The 18,289-nt window shown below is 34.9% G+C and overlaps 1 protein-coding gene across 1 annotated transcript in view; it reads left to right on the top strand.

Moving 5' to 3' along the window:
- LOC126970085 (transcription factor E2F4-like) overlaps positions 1-18,289 on the top strand; it is a 21,793-nt gene continuing 3,504 nt past the window's right edge. The window contains exons 1-5 of the mRNA XM_050815802.1: positions 1-352; positions 562-671; positions 13,146-13,247; positions 13,993-14,164; positions 17,974-18,051. Of these exons, the coding sequence (XP_050671759.1) occupies positions 242-352; positions 562-671; positions 13,146-13,247; positions 13,993-14,164; positions 17,974-18,051 (573 nt within the window). The 5' untranslated portion in view covers positions 1-241. The remainder of the gene's footprint in view (positions 353-561; positions 672-13,145; positions 13,248-13,992; positions 14,165-17,973; positions 18,052-18,289) is intronic.

The following is an 18,289-nucleotide window of genomic DNA, read 5'->3' on the forward strand; positions in this document are numbered from 1 at the left end:
CTTTGAACAAGCTGTGTAACGTGAAGAATAGAAAAATAAAAATGAAGACTTGGCTGTATGGGCTTTTGACCCCTTTGCCTGTCCAGATGGACGAACAGAACCAAAAAAAACTCAATGGAATGAGGAATCCCGCCGCAACGCAAAATCGAAAATAGTCGTAGGTAACTTAAGTTTTGTTTTCTTTAGTTTAGATAATAACTGAAGAGAAAAATATCTAAATTACATTTTTAATGAAAAAATAATGACGGAAGTTTGTAGATATAAAAGATTTGAAAAATCATTAGGATTGCTAACGACACGATTTGTACTGTTATTACAAAAATCAAGGGATGGAGTGTTGGACTTGCGAATGGTAAGTTGTGAAAATGTGTGTATATTTTAAATAATTTCTGGTTGATGTTGAATTGCTGGCCAATTTTTATTTTTTACTTAATATCATGAAGGTTGCCGAGAAGTAGAGCAAAAGTTAATTCGAGCAAATATTACTTTTTATGATACTTCAATATAATATAAAACTTTAAGTAAAATTTTAATCTAAAGGAACATGCTTAATAATTACAGGCCTCTGAAAAATTAGCTGTAAGACAAAAAAGAAGAATTTACGATATTACAAATGTATTAGAAGGAATCGGTTTAATTGAAAAGAAGAGTAAAAACAGCATACAATGGAAGTAAGAAACTATTTTCTTTTTTGATCTATTTAATAGTTTTATGGTTTTTACATCATTCGGTTAGAAGCAGTACCTATATATTGTTTATTAAAACAAGTATGTGGTCATTTAAATTCCATCGCTGTGTCCAATAGTATAAAGAAAGCATGAAATATTAAAAGAAAAACCTGTACCTGTGCAATCCTCATTAACTCAATATTTTTTAACATCAAAAACTACCACCTACTAAACTACTGACCTGATGAGAACAGTCTTAAGAAAGTCAGCGGGCAATTTTTTTAGTTAATTTTTATTTTGATACAATAAAATTTATTTGTTATATAGTCTCAGGGTAGTCACTCCATACCCATTGGTGGTATCATTAAGAAAGTCATTTATGTTAGGTAATACATTTGTTTTGTACATTTTCTGGGATTGTGTTGTAAAAGCATATACAAGACTTACTGACTTGACTTGAGTATGACTTATGCTTAACAAGTTTGTTTGTTCATTGTGTTAACATTATGATTATTTAGAATATTTGCTATTATATATTTGTTATGTTCATAGACATATTATGTCTATGAACATAACATCAAGAATATATTGAGAGGCAACAGTTAAAATGTTTGTTTCTTTAAATATTTCTCTTAATTATTCTTTAGGACTTAGCCTAGCTTCTAAATAGAGCCAATAGCCCTCTTCTGCAGCACAAAGATGGTGTTAATTAGCTTGATTGCCCCATATCAATTCACTAAAATAGTCCCCCCATATCTGAAAAATATAAAGTTTTATTAAGAGATCTCTAGTACTGCATAGTTATAGTTATCAATTTCAATAATAAACAAACAAGTTAACACAAAGAACTCTGCTGACTGGTGCATATAAACAAAAGATAAGATAGTGTGCATTTTTAAATAGGTGTGGCCTTTGTGTACAGATTTCAATGGTTAATTAAAGCAAGATGATATACAAAGAGATCATGTAGCATCTAGTTCTTATAATTCAGATTTGATAGAATAAGTTTAGACTGTTTTTTTTCCACATATTATTTTGTACCATACAAATGGTTTGAAAAGGCATTAGGCCTGCATAATTAAGAACAATATTAATGTTAATGTTTAATAGATATAGAAAAACAAACTTGTTGATAGTAAGTGATCTAGTATATTGACCTACTACCTACAGGTATATCTATACCTATATACATACTTATGGCAACAGTCCATAGTGCAGCTTTCAAGGATCATCCTAAAAAAACAAAAAAATTGTTTGAGATTCCCATTAGTATGAGATGTAGTGTTACCTTATCTGGTGACCTGCGTGTTTGTCTACTACATAAAAATGTTATATATTTCATAATATATTCAGACAGTAATTTCTTTCTGATGTTTGGTTATATTATGATGTGAGACATATTTTGGTGATATAAGTAGATTATACATCAAGGGAGTAAAGCACTATGTCATGGGTGTCACATTGGGTTGTAAGTGTGGGAGTTAAGTAGAGTACTGAGTCAAGCAACAGATTCAAATCTCTTTTTTTTGTATGGAAAAGGAGGACAAATGAGTGTTTACCTGAGGGGTTACCTGGTGTTAAGTGATCACCCCCACCCATATTCTCTTGCAACACCAGAGGAATCACAGAAGTGTTGCCGGCCTTTAAGGAAGGTTTACACACTTTTGAAGATATCCATGTTGTATTGTCCCCCAAAAAGAGCACAAGGAATCCCATTCCACAGCTGTGTAGTATATGGAAGAAAGTTCCTTGAAATCCACACTGTTAACAAATGCCACACATCCAGATGGTGGGATTGATATCCTAATTTGTGGCGTGTCATGCAAAGGTTGAATTTGGCGGCAGGAATCAGGTGAAACAGCTGTTTAGAACACTCCCCATGATAGATGTGGTATAAGACACACAATAAAGTGACGTCTCTAAGCAATATTAAGTGATTCAGCGGTTGACAGCTCACTGGGGTCCCTGATAATTAGAACTGGGGTGCGCCAGACCAGAGATGACAGCAATACTCCATATGTTGCACTATATATGGACTTGCACTTTGTAGAGTGCTAGAAAGTGGGATGGGTTGAAGTGATGCCGTGATCTACATATGACGCCCAGTTTCTTCTAAGCCAATTTGGCTTTGCCCTACAGATGACCGCGGAATTGGCAATCGCTCGAGATTTCGAGACCCAGTTTTTCGATATTTGGCGATGCTGTAAGGGAAGTGTTGTAGAAGAGCGACAAATGGGGTTTTATAGTGGTAAACGCGCAAACTTGAGTCTTCTGTGGGTTAAATTGGACAAGGTGCAATTTACCCCATTCCATAACCATCTCAAAAGAGGACTCGATAGAAGACACAAGTTTCTCCCGGCACTGGTCGACGATTTCCCGAGAGAGTCCTGCATGGCCCGTGTATACGGCATCACCAGTGCATCATCAATGTATGTTAGAGGCGTCCAACATGTCATTGATATGCAGAAGAAACAGTGTCCAAGATAGCACACAGCCTTGGGACATTCCAGCGTTCACGGGCTTCGGCTTCGATTCGACAACGACCTGTATGTTGCGCTCAGTGAGGAAGCTAGAGGTCTTGCAATTAGCAAAAACTCTCTTTTTTTGTGTGAATAAACATGAAATCGACTTATAATTGTACTGCTTTAATAACTCTTACATATATTTATATAGAAATAATTAATTATTTAAATTGAAAATACCCATTCTTTAAGGGTGTCTCACGACATGTGGCATTCAGAAAACATAAAAACTCGTTATCTGTTCTTAAGGAGCACTGCACTTTTTTTTAAAGCAAATATTAATCTGACTTCATTACATTGATTTTTAGTTCTATTTCTATACTGCATTTATGTGATGACATTTTAATGTAAAAGATATTAAGAGTTGCATGGCCAAAACGTAACCCAGTAGAAAAAAAAACATTATGAAAACAAAAGGAATTATATTGAAACTCAAAGAAACATTAAGATGCTCAAGCTGAGACAAATTAATTAATAAGTTTATTAAAATGTTAAGTTCCTTGAAATAAATTTAATTTCTTAAAATTTGTCTTTTAGACTAATTAAGTAGACCTCTTTTCCAGGGTTATCTTTTTGGCACGTGTAGTGTAGGTACACGGGCATAAACATATCTCTGTATATAAGGTTTTGTCAAATAATAAATGTGGCTAAATTGGATTTTCGTGACTATAAAAAAGTTTTATCATTATTTTTGAGCATTAATTTTTGAACGCTTAAATCCTTTAGTGGTGATATATAAGTCAGCCTTGAGGAAATGATTCGAGCAAATGGCACTCTACTTATTTGGTTTGTAAAATTCTTTACTACACTCTCTTGCTACCAACTGCCGCCAATTCTATTTCATTATCATTTGTACGGAACAGCTGAAAAAGATTAGCGTTTACAGATTTCCGGTTTAAATAAATATTAGTTATCACTAGGTAACGTACGTTAGTGATACCGTGTAAATAGAATTATAGTCGGAAATGTAATTCGAGATAAAAAATTTAAAAAAAGAAATGTCATTGGCAAAATGACAATTCAGAGATTATCAAGATTTTTCTAGGTAGTTTAATTATAAACTTATTTTGATAAATAATACAAAAATATACATATATATATATTTAAAATATTTATTTACAAATGTCTTTATATGATAATGGCTACCAAACATGAAATAAATAATTTCCATATTCTGTATATTTCATAGTCTAAAGAGCTTGATGTTGACGAATCGGAATTGGTACTTTCATAATAAATTTTATTTTCCGCAGCCAACTTGTCCCCAACAAAAGTTTGATAATTAGATTTTTCTATTTTTACGATTTCTAGTAACAGAGATTTTCACATATTTTCTTCATTATTTATATTTTTGATTATGAGCTATTCAATAATTTGCGCTTCCCGTCGGGCAGTTGTGGGGTTCTATTCTAACCTTCGAGAGTGATAAGGGACATTAAAACCGAATTGGTTTTTAGCTTTAGCAGTTTGCCCTTTAACCACTTTTCATAATGAGCGAATTTTCAGTGTTTTTTTTTTATTCGAACATTAATAATGCTCCATCTACAAAACCGTCTTCGCTGCCTATATGAGATATTATAAGACGCCTTCCTTTTCCGGTTCGAGTTTTTAAGCTTTTAAGTGGTAAGGCACTCTTAAGAGCCTTCTTATTTAGGAGTTTTAATTTGAATATTAAACCAAATTTTCGATGTTGCGTGACTTGTGACGCTTGCAGGTAGCATATTTAAAATTATATATATGTGTGCATTGAAAAATGTAACAGATCAAGATCGGAGTTAACAGCTTGAACAATCTTAAATGATAATAAATATTTTAATCACCCATATCAAATAACTTATGAGTACAAGAGTAGCCAACATACAAACATACAACCAAATGTCCGAACTATCATTATAATATCATTACAGATTAAGTTTTACATAAAATTTATACTGTTAACATACTAACCTTTTTATTACTGTAGGTAATACTTCTGTAATAGAAAGCATGCACTTTTCGTCTTATTGCCGAAAAAGTAATCTCATCAAACTTGTATGGAATATTCTTTTTAGGGCTGGTTTTACGAGGTGGTTTAAATTCTTCAGTGGTTTTATTTTCTGCTCGTCTCATCCCGTATTTTCATAAAAAAAGACCAATACTGATGCTTAGGACAATTTTTGTAGACATACATCAGCAACAGTTTCTTCGATGCAATACTGAGAATAGCGTCCCGAACGTCATAGTTTGACATTTCGAATTGCTAAACCTACACTGATTCATTTATGTTCCGAACGAAAATATGAAGATGACAGCTGTTTGTTCGGAATTTTAACGTCAATTTGACGAAACCAAAGATGTTACCTTTTGATTTTCATTTGTTTGTATTTTGTTGCAAATTGGCTTGAAATGGTCCCTAGAATTCTATTAATCGAGGCTGCTCTACGTGAAGAACATTAAGAACGTAGAAGAAACCGACGCCGCTCATGCAATTAATTTAATATTAGTGAAATTCCCGACTTAGAGTTTGTAGTAAATTACAGAATAAAATAAATTATAGCATGCTGTGTTCAACATAAGTTATGTATCTAGGGTGGTATTCATATTCCCGAGTTCACAAAGGATGAATTCCAATGTGAATGAAGCAGGCGGGTTCCCTCTTAATCAGCTGCGTCTTCACCTGAAGCTCTACAGGCAGGTCGAAGGGCAGGAACTGCATTAGTACAACTGTTAGAAAGGATAAAGGTAGAACTTTATCTTACTTATTCCTTTCTAACAGTAGTGGTATTCCTATCTTAAAAATAAATTTCATTTTTGTTATTAATAAAAGAACAAAATTTATTTTTTATTGTATTGTAACAGGAAAACTTACTTACAGTTAACAAGGAGTACCTACCTACTCAGACATATAAACTAAAAAGGATAGCTTCATATGTGCAGCAGCAAAAGATGTACCTTTGAAAGGGTGGTGTAGAGGCAATATTTTTAGAAAAAAAACAAATATACGACCGATATTTACTTGAAACTTTTTGATAGAACGAGTAGGTATCGCGATTGCTAGGTGTGTTAAAAAACACTTTAAAAGATCATCATCTTTTTAGAAAACTTTTTAAAGAATTCAAAGAAAAAATCTGAAATAGTTATTTGACATGTTTACATTGCGTTTATAATACAGATATTTTTGGTGGTCATGAGTTACTACCAATCGTTGGCATGAAATAGTACTCTTTATATTAGTCGGATTCAAATAACATTCATTTCAATCGTTCACCATTCGTTCACGAATATTGTCTATAGTTCCGAAGTATGTTGATGTGTCCGAAAACAAGAGTAGGGTCACTATCGAAGCTTCGTTTAGAAAGTTTCGATTCGGACAAAGAGAGTAGAGCCCCTGAACGGCGATCGAATGTTCCAGTGTCGACCTCACGTTGTGTGAGGCTTGCTTGAAGTAGTTCTACAGCTTGAGCTGCTCCCTGTGGTGTCAAATTGAACAAAAATACGCGTGTCTGATCAAACGCTTGACTAAAACTAATGAAATGATAAGAAATATCCGACTACCATCATTGTAGAACATAAATCTCTAATCGTGATCTGTAGTCAGAACAGAGAAAATCGTAAGCATCGTGTTAGTTGCTCGACTGCAATGTCAGCTGTCGGTACTTTACAATAAATTTATAGTCATATTAATCATCATAAACCTTACTCTCTGTGAGTATAATTAGGACAGTTGTAAGTCTTACACTTTTTGAGAAAATCAAATCAGAGATCCAAGGTAGTTGGCGGCCCGGGTTATTGATGTCCAGTATATATACACTTCATATATATGAACAGCGCACCTTTCACCTTCGCACGACACGCCACAAGTTACGATATCATCCCCACCATCTGGATGTGTGGCGGTCCTCCACAGTGCGGTTTTCAAGGAGCTTTCTTCCTCGTACCACGAAGCTGTGGAATGAGCTTCCTTGTGCGGTGTTTCCGGGACGATACGACATGGGTACCTTCAAGAAAAGCGCGTACACCTTCCTTAAAGGCCGGCAACGCTCTTGTGATTCCTCTGGTGTTGCAGGAGAGTGTGGGCGGCGGTGATCACTTAACACCAGGTGACCCGTACGCTCGTTTGTCCTCCTATTCCATAAAAAAAAAAAAAGCGTGGATCTACTATGGCGACGTTAAATAAACATACGGATAGAACTACTTAACCGTAATCATAAAAAAAAATAGGAAAACGGTTGACCCTAAAGGCCATCCCTGCAACATCCCGCTAATTCCATACCTAACTGCTTCAAATTGTACTTGTGACGATTTTAAACTCTCCGAGCTTAAATATTTTCAAAATACTCTCCTTTACATTTTTTCATGCGATCGAACCATTTTTTAAAACAGGAGGACCACAGACCTGAAGGCATGTTTTCTCCGTGCTGATTGAGTGCTATCAATGCCTATTCAGAATTGGTAAAAGTGAAACCACTCATCAAATCTTTGATTTTGGGGAAAATACAGAAATCACAGGGTGCTAGGTCGGGGCTATGTGCAGGATGGGTGACGATTTTTCGGAAGCTACAAATGACCGCTTTGTCCACTAAGATCCATTGAAAAAATCCATGAATGGATCTTTTTCCACTTTTATGTCCACTTTCATCCATCAATCAAGACTTTTGTATATAGTGGATTTTTATGCACAATGAGTGTCAAAAATCCATTATTAGCATTTAATACATCGAGTGATTAAAAAATTATGTTTTTATATATTAATCTATTAATGATTATGATTAATAAATAAAAGTTTTATTTTAACTATTCACATTAAAATATCACTTCAACCTACATAGTACAACTTTATAATAGTGAATGAAAACATCCAAAATTTTATCCGTACCTAAAATTGAATTATTGTAATAATTCTGTTACTATGGTTCCTAATCTGTGAAGAATAATAAATTCTTCTTTTTGTTTGTGAAATTTGTTAACTAAAATAATAATTTTAACATTTTGCTGCTTTTGGAATGAAACAATGATAAACACCGTCCGAAAAAATAAACGATCCGAATCAAAAAGAACCCTCAGCTAAATGCAATATCAAAGCTAAGTGATCACTACGTCTACGATTGACTAGACTACGACCAACTGCATCATATCAACAAGTACTACACTCATCAGCGAATAATACGAAGGCTCATTTCTATTTAGTCCAATTTAAGTGTTTGTGCAACGTGCACTTTTAGGTGACCTTGTATGGTACAAAAGGATGTTGTATTACACAATTTTAGCCTTCTTCATGTGGCTTATGTGCTATCTGCTACGTGACACACCTCGTGGAGCATATTTAAGCCCCCCATTCACGGCTCGTGAACTCTTAAAAATCCGCTCGTGAATGTCAAAATCCCAGCAATCCAAATGGAGTGTAAAGAAAAATGGAATTCCAAACGACCGAATCTCCATCGCGCCACGCCAATTGGCGTGGCTCGTCCGATTGGTGTAGCATGCTCGTGAGTGTGAAAACCAGGCGGTACAGCGCGCCATGCCATCGCGCCGGGCCGTTTGTCCCGCTCGTGAATGCGAAAACCCGCGAGCCATTTGTCTCATACCGCTTAGAGTTGTTGGACAATACGCACGGTTGCACACTCATGAGTAATCGGGAATTCGTAATTGGGTTTATTTCGAAATTTAGGGAATTACATTGTTTTTTTGCTTTATATACAAACAAACCGCTATGGCAGTTGTATAAAACTCATCATCAAAATCAAAACTCATTTTTCAAAAGGGAAATTACTGATACGAAAGCACCAACCGCTTGTGTCGCTGTGTATACGAATTGGTATGGCGCGTTGGTGCGCCCGTGAGAGTGCTAAAATCTTTACAACGCTCCAAATGGGGGGCTTTACATGTATTAGACACAAGAAAGCGATTTCGTAAGGAACTTATCACAGGAAAATTGTCGTCACGAGACGCTGTTCTCCCCGACGGCGTCTGACGGTACTATTTCTACTTTTGAACTAACCTTTTTAAACTCGTGAAATCATATACAGACTTAGAAGTAAATATATAGTAATTGATTTTTGGAGGACTTGCTGCAACAAAACAATATTTTTTACGTTTCCGACGATATTATATTCTCAATAGAAAAGTGTGTTTTAAATAAAATGATTTTATATAAAACAACTGGCTAGCAATTATACAATTCGTAGCAACAATTGAAATTGTATAGTAATTTAGTTATTTTAATAAAAATAAATATTTTATTATTAAAAAATATTTATGGTTACTATTAGATTAAATTACCTAACAAACATTTAACAAAAAACAACCGACTTCAAAAACACTACCTATGTATTCCAAAACAATATATATAATATGCACTAATGTCAAAAATTATTTCGTATTTTTATACAATATCATAATGTAATTATCTAAATCTAGTTAAAATTATTGTTATTTTTGGAATCGGTGTCATCCCGCCGCGGCCCCGCTCTGCCTCGTCACGTCACGTGGCGCGTGCGGCACAAGCACATCTAACTCACTATGTCTATGTTACAAACCTACATTGGCTGACATCGACTCCAAAAATTACAATAATCGTAACTTGATTTAGATTAATTAATAAAATTGTATAAAAATACGCAAAAATATTGTTAATTTTTATTATTAATTATATTTTGAGTTTTAGTGAATCTGAAGTACAGTAAGTGTACTTTTATTTGTCTGAATATGCAGAGCAATGAACTTTAAGAAATTTCATTACAAACAGTTCGAAATTCTGCCACAGATCGCAGATGCCCTTACTGTGAATCGTTAAGGAGTTCCGTTGGTCATAATACTCCATCACAACGTTACGATAGGTGACTCAAAAATCCGAATAGCGTATTATAAAAGATTTGGCTGAGTATCGTTAAATTGCTGGAAAGAATTGAAGAGTTCCGTTACTTTGTCAAGGATCCCACAGTCAGAACCTCCCCAAACTACCCCTGAAGTACATCCTTTCCAATAAAAAAATAATCGAAATTGATTGGCGTGATATTAAAACTTTTATGGTTTTCGCATGGATGCCACTGTCAGATCTGGATTAAATTGTAATGGAACTACACGGGAAGCACTAGCTTTCAAACAAACAAAGAATCATCAAGATCGGTTCACACAGTCGAGTCCTGAGGTAACAAACATAAAAAAAAACCGTCGAATTAAGAACCTCCTCCTTTTTAGAAGTCGGTTAATTAAAGTATGACGGGTCTTTTTTTAAGAATACTTAGTTTTGTTTTGTGTCTTACATATTTTTGTGGTTATTTGCATATTATATACTTAAACCGCCGGTGTATTTAGAAAACTTTTTTAAAAAGTGCCCAATAGATGTGTAATTGTGTATACGTTCAGTTTGACGGTGACGAATAAAGGCATAATATTTTATTTGAGCTATACGACTTCTCTTTGAGTTGTGACACCATTATACGCCATAAAACTGCCTGATTTTTGCAACGTTTATAAACATTTGTATTTCTGTTGCTATAATCATCATCAATAAGAAGTACGCTAGCACTGGGAAAATGCAATTTGGTAGATTTTCGCAGAAAGTTTATTTTTAGCAGTTATTTTTTTAGTTAGCAGACTCAAACTACTAATAGTGCAACGTTCTGATAGATTGTACTAATATAACTAGTTCATTGGAGTTTTGTATATCACTACCCTTATATGTGCAATGGATTTTTTGACACTTGACACACACAAAAATCCACTATATACAAGTCTTGATTAATGGATAAAAGTGGACATAAATGTGGAAAAAGATCCATCAATGGATTTTTTAGTTGACATAGCGCAAATGACTTAGTTTTGTTGGCCGTGTGTGAAGAAGCGTTGTCATGATGTAGGAGAACGCGGCTTTTTCGAACTTTTTTTTAACACCCTGGGTAAACAAATACCGCTCGGCATTAACACTCTTTTGATCTTCAAGTGGAATTATGCAGATGGGACCCGTAGCTGAGAATAAAAATGCGATCATGTTTTTCCGAACTTTCAATTCTTCGTGTAAAATTTTCTGACCAGCCACATTATTTTCGTTGAAGGCAGTCTTTCACGAAATTCGTCATGTAAAGAAACCTCTCTCAAATTCAGCAAACCATCGCCTCACGATGATCAAGCAAGGTGCTTCTCTCCCAAAAGCATTTTGAAGACGAGCGGAACAGTCTTGCTGAGAGAGAACTTTTAAAATCATAAAAAATCATCGCAATAATTTTTTTTGACTTAATTCCATTTTCGTTGCGTACGTAGAACTTTGATGTGTGGTAAAAAAAACTATTGGCAAATGATTTCCCGCCAAATTTTTTTATTACTAAGAAGGTTGCAACGTTTCCAAAAATATAACATTCGAAATTGAAATAGTTCCGATATGCTATAAGTGCAAAACTTTTAGTGTGTAAAAACCTTTTTTATAAATTTCTTAACTGTAATTACTTTTGAATGGATAAACCGATTTTCACGCAGTTTTCAGTCGATCGGTAAAGCCGTATATAAACTATTCCAAAAAAACACATTTAGATTTTTTTAAAACACTATATTGTGGCATGTTATATTATTATCAAGCACGTGTGATTTTTTCAGATTTCAGAATATTTATTATCTCAAAAAGAATTCAAATTCACTTACTGAGATACTTAAATTAACATAATATAATTATGTGTATCATGTGAGCGGCAAATCGTAGTTTATACTATACATAATTTTAGTCGTAATATTTAAAGTTACAATAATTACCTATTTATAATAATAAAATTTATTGCCTTGAACTTAATTTAAGTATACAATATCAGCTTATTACACACATACATTAAGACAAAAGGGAGTAGGCTCAGCTTATGCTGATTGAAATAATATTTTCATGCAGCGCTGGTTTTCAGCCATTCCCATCTCCCTAAGGTGTAAGGTGGGATACATAGTAAAGAGGGCAAACTAATAACGATTACAATGCAGATCTAAACTTTTTCTAAATGTATCAACCTCTGTATAAATTATGGGTGTGAGTGTGTGTGTTGTATAAATATATGAGTGTGTGTCAATGTGTCAGTTTAAATGTAATATGAAACTATTTGCAAATGTTATGGTTTAATCATGAAAAATATTTATATAAGGGAAGTTCTTTCCATACACAATAATTAAAATTTTCAGCTTCCTGTTGTTTTTTTAACAATGCCATTTTATATTAACCCTTAAACTGATTTATATTTTTTATCATTCTAAGAGGTGGTGGCAAATCATTCCAAATACGGGAAGCCATGAATTTGAAACTGGATCTATATCTTGTTGTTTTGTAGTATGGTATATTTAATAAGTTTTGAGAGGCAAAACGTGTACATTTTAAATTAGAACTTCCGCTCCAGGACAATTTTTCCAATAAATATTCAGGGCGCTTGCTATAGATTATTCTCTTTATACTACAGGCATAATGCAATTCTCTCCTAGCTTTCATATTAAGTATTCGTTTGTTGTTTAAATATGGAGTTATATAGCCTCTGTTTGGAACATGAAAGGAGAATCGACTACATGCATTTTGTACCCGCTGCACTGCTCTCTCCAATGTATAACTAAGTCTGGGAATATCTTTTTGTAGGTTGTTTTACAATTTTGCCCCTTCGTACATTATATTTCTTGTTCCATATTTTGTTCTAGGTTTTAGAACATTTTGAGGGTTTGTCTTGTTACAATTTTATGCATGTTTATTCTTTTTGCGTATGTAAATCCTTAGTTAAATTTTTTCTTATGAGAATACTTGTTTTATATTTATATATATTATATTTCATTTAAATTCATTAATTTTGTTTCCTGATAGATTTTAAGAGTACGAGTTAGGTAGTTGTATCGAAACAACTTTTTAATTTCTGAAATTTTCAACGTGTGAATTTTTATGTCCGAATATGCTAATTAAAGACGCTCCTATTTTGTACTCATATAAGTTCTTGCTTCATGTCATGTCATTAAATATTGATTTTAGAGGGTCATGTCCAGATGGTACAGCTGGTGATATTACAGCCAAGGTCGCAGTTCTTAGAAACGAAGTGGATATCTTGGAGAAACATGAAAACTTACTGGACAGGTACTTATAATATGTTATGTACAATACGCTCTCACTTTGAGACATAAGATGTTAAGTCTCATTGTTCCAGTAATTTCACTACTTTCTAATACCACAGAGAGTGTTCGAGAAAGAGCTGTTCGACCTGATCTGCCGCCGGAGCTCCTTAACAGTACCCGTCACCAGCTAGGTTATCCTCATCATCTCGATCTGGATGTGCGGTGCTCCTCTACTGTGCAGTCTTCAAGTAACTTTCTGCCACATACAAACTGGGGAATAGCCTCCTTGGGCAGTGTTTCCATAAAAGTTTGTACACCTTTCTAAAAGACTGACAACGCTCCTGTGATTCCTTTGGTCCTGCAGGGGAATTTGGGTTACAGTGTTCAATTACCATCAGGTGACCCAAACACCCCTTAGTCTCCTCTTCAAAAGACAAACATTTGCTTTAGTAATCAATAGCTTCTCTTGTTCAAACATTAACTGAATTACAATGCAGTGCCATTTAGTATTATTGTAAGACAAAATTCTGAGTGCCACCCTATTCCAACTCGTCACCTGCAGACAGGAGTGAAGTCCCTTAAAGCGAAACACAAATAGTGCGTGCAAACAGATTGGCGGCATCAACAGTGCCAATCTAGGCGACATATAGTGCTATCACAACCTACCGCTGGTGAAATTATGTAGATCTAGATTAATATATTCAGTATCTTTTACTATGTACTATCAAAAAGAACAACTAAAATACCTATTAATTGTTTGTTTCCAGGCACTTACATTATATAAAACAAAGTATAAGAAATGTTATAAACGAAGACAAAAATAAGGCACTTTTGTACACAACAGCCAATGATATAAGAAATTGTTTTAAAGATGAAAGTGTTCTGGTTGTAGAGTGTCCGTTAGGAACAGATCTTGAATTTGGACAAATTGCTGAAGAGGTACATATTATTAAAAACAAAGTATTTCTTTGCATGACATGTTACTCATATGTATATTGAGTTGGTGTTTGGTAGAGATGCTTATCTCCTTATGCTATGAATATTTTAAACTAAGTATAAACAAAAAAATATTTGTGTATATAAGGTGTACGTAATTGTTATTTGAAAGTCTTTATTTGGCTACTATGGCCCACTTAAATGTCATAATAATACAGTCAGATATAATTCTAAATAATACATAAATAATATAAAAATAAGTACATAAATTATTGAATTATAATTATAATTAATAACAAAATGCCCCATTTTCCTGAGTCCCTGTGTGCAACGTGCAGTTTACAACAGCGGTTTATATAAACACAGTCGAGCCGATCCGCCAGTGCAGCCCACATGCTGTTGTTGCTCCCTCGGACTCGGCGCACCAGTGACGTGCCTCTCTTTCGCATTATTGTATAGAAACAGTAAACACGGACTTCGGCAAACATCGCTGAGGCGCTGCAATAGCTGGGGAGCCTCAACAGCATCCTGAAAGCATTGTTGTACTGGACCCGAAGGGCGCTGTACGATCTTTGCGTATAGTCAGTCCACAGGCTGCAGGTATAGAATGAGGTGCAGTAGGCCCTAAAAAGATTAATCTTAACATCCGAAGAGCACCTTGCAAACCATATTAGCTCTTACCGACATCGCCCTTCGTTCCCGCTCAACATCTGCGTCATCCCTCAGGGAAGGTGTTACTAAATGGCCAAGATATTTAAACAGATCAACCGTTTCTAACGGTATTCCATTTAACCTTATATGTGGCATTTCTTTTACTTTTCTAGGCCCTCCCTGAAAGACCATGCACTTGCTCTTTTTAACATTATAAATGAGCCCGTGTTCAGCTGCATAGCCCTCACAAGTGTTTATCAACTTTCTGAGTCCACAGACCGAAGCGCTCAGCAGAACCATGTCGTCCGCGTAGCTTATGTTATTGAAATATATGTCTATGTGACAACCGACATGCTGTTTGCCGAGCGCTTCGATCATACCATTTACATAAAGATTAAAAATGGAGGGCGAGCTCAACCCCCCAGCCTCACCCCGCATACCAATCTGTACGAATCAGACATGGCGCCCGCCCATTTCACCTGATTCAACTGGTTCCCATACCAATACTTAAAGATGTTAATAATCTCATTAGGAATATTGGATGCTCTCACCTTTCCCATAAGATGTCATATGAGACCAAATCGAAGGCCTTGGAAAGGTCAAGGAAGCAAGCGTAAACCGATGTATTTCCACCCGTATAGTATTTGATGGCAGTCTTCAAGCACAATATCGCAGTTTCCGTGGAAAGTCCCTGCCGAAAACCAAACTGGTTATCATGCAACTGCAAGTATCTATTTAATTGTTAGCAAAAGATTTTATCTCGGGACATGAAGATAGCACTTAGAACCATGTCGCGTATTTTAACAGTTGACTTAGGACTTGCAGCCTATAAGCGACGTACTGGTCATTTCTTAACTGATAATATAAAAAAGAATAGGGTGCTAAAATCGAAACAAGTACTGAAGCGGTACGCAAAGGGAGGTCACAGAAAATTTTTGATTCCGGATGAGAACTTTTTACAATCGAGCAACATTTTAACAAAAAAAAAAAAATACCGTATTTATGCTCAAAGCTCTAAGGAAGTCAACAGAGTGCAACGTGAGCACTATCCCACTTCAGTGATGGTTTGGTGGGGTATTAGCTATGAAGGAGTGACTGAGCCATACTTTTGTGAAAAAGGTATCAAAACATAGACACAAGTCTATCAAGATACTATTCTTGAGAAGGTAGTGAAGCCCCTTTTCAATAACCAAGAGTGGTCCTTCCAGCAAGACTGCGCCGGGTCATAAAGCTCGGTCTACGGAGTCTTGGTTGGATTCGGACTTCATCAGAGCTAAAGACTGACAATCGTCTAGTCCTGATCTTAATCCGCTGGAGTTTTAGAGAGTACGGCTTCCTCTAAACACCATGATAAGTTGGTGTCACTAAAACAATCTGTACGATTGGCAGTGAAGAATTTTCCCATTAAAAGAGTGTGTGCTTCTATTGTAGCTAATGGAGACCACTAACTAGCTTTTTATATTGTTTTATATTAATGTATTAAACTTACACACTGTAAAAGTAATAAATGTTACTTGCAATAGATTTTTTTTTATTCGTTTCAGTATTTATAGCAAGACTAGGTACTTTACAACTACATAGGCTGCACTAAAAGTATCGGGAATAGAATATTTCCACTGTTCCTGTCATATTAAAATCTTTTTAGGTTTTAAAAAATAGAAAACCATTTATTTATTTAAAAAAAGATTATCGGTCTTGTCAAATTTGTGTAGTCGTTGAGAAAATGGAATTGACATGAAATTCTAGAGCGATGATTTATTATGACTTTCGAAGTGGTTTAACACAAAAACAGTGTGTTGACCGAATGATTTCTGCATTTGGTGATGAAGCCCCATCGAAAAACATAATTTATCGCTGGTTTGCTGAATTTCCACGCAGGATCCTCAAATTCTGTACACAACATCGTATCAGGTGACGAATCCTGGATATACGCGTACGAACCCTAAACAAAAAACCAGTCACGAGTTTGGGTGTTCGAAAATGAGTTAAAGCCAACAAAAAAAGTTCGTTCACGGAGTGTTGCAAAAAAAATGGTGGCCATGTTTGTCTCCAAAACCGGCCATGTTACGACTATTCCTCTTGAGGGACAAAGAACGGTTAATGCAGAATGGTATGCTAGCATTTGTTTGCCACAGGTCGTTTCTGAACTCCGCAAAAAGAGAACTGCAAACGCCGCATCATCCTCCATCACGACAATGCGAGTTCTCACACCGTGCACAGAACAAAAGAGATTTTAGAGCAAGAAAACATAAAATTATTAGACAATCCCCCGTACAGCCCCGACTTAAGCCCTAATGATTTCTATACTTTCCCTAAAATAAAGAATAAATTGCGTGGTTAGAGATTTTCATCACCTGAAGAAGCTGTGGACGCCTACAAAACGGCCATTTTGGAGACCCCAACTTCCGAATGGAATGGTTGCTTCAATGATTGGTTCTATGGTATGGAAAAATGTGTCAAATTTCGCGGAGAATACTTCGAAAAGCAATAAATACATTTTTAAATAGTAATGTTGTGTCACTTCCTTGATTCCCGAAATTTTTAGTGCCGCCCTCGTATATAACTAAAAATAATCTGTGTTGGTAGTTGTTACAAAAAATTAAACATGTGTTGAACGCTTTTTTTTAAAAAGTTCTATAAAAAATCTGTGTCTTACCGTTGTTTAGCGTTATAAAAACGTTCGACATTGGCTTATATATTTAAACACGAGTCGAAGCTTGTCTAAGGTGTGTCTAACGGATAGATCACAATATGGATGTACCTATATTATATGATGACAGCTGACAAAAATTGCGGTCCGTTCTTTTAATTATTCTTGTACACTTCAGTTTATGTTGTGCTTAACGACGTTTTTGTTAAACACAAGCTAAACACTGTTTTGTAGTAGAAAAAGATAAAGTCCATTTTAGAGCTAGTTATTGTTAGGTCACCAGCAGGTTTCTATAAAGTCTCTTAGAATTGTATACTACCTAATTATCAAATAGAAAATAAAATGTATATATCATACATTGCTCTAGAGGTATACATCTGAATCAAACAGATTGCCAGTAACATATACATCTGCTTAATTTGTAAAGAGGATATTTATACAACGTTATCTGATTGTATTATATTAATTATTTACACTACAGTATATTCATTTATTATGCATATACTTTCAGAACCATTCTTGCTTCTTGCATTTGCAATCACCTGAACCTTCTGGAGTGATCTTTATGTGTGATATGGAAGGAGAAAAGGTATGTTCAATACTGATAGATATAATATACTTAAGATACTTCTAATACTACATATACATAATATTATGTATTTTATTACATCCTAATATGTTGTAAAAACTTCTATCAATAGAGTTGCAGTAGAGTACTTAATACCAATAATTAATAAAGTGCTTCATCATGTCCACCATACTATATCATTATTATTGTATGAAAATACTAAAATAGCTCTATGTAGTTATGTAAAATTTGAGATGTT

This window comes from Leptidea sinapis, chromosome 1 (genome assembly GCF_905404315.1).
Source record: "Leptidea sinapis chromosome 1, ilLepSina1.1, whole genome shotgun sequence".
Classification (NCBI taxonomy): Eukaryota; Metazoa; Arthropoda; class Insecta; order Lepidoptera; family Pieridae; genus Leptidea; species Leptidea sinapis.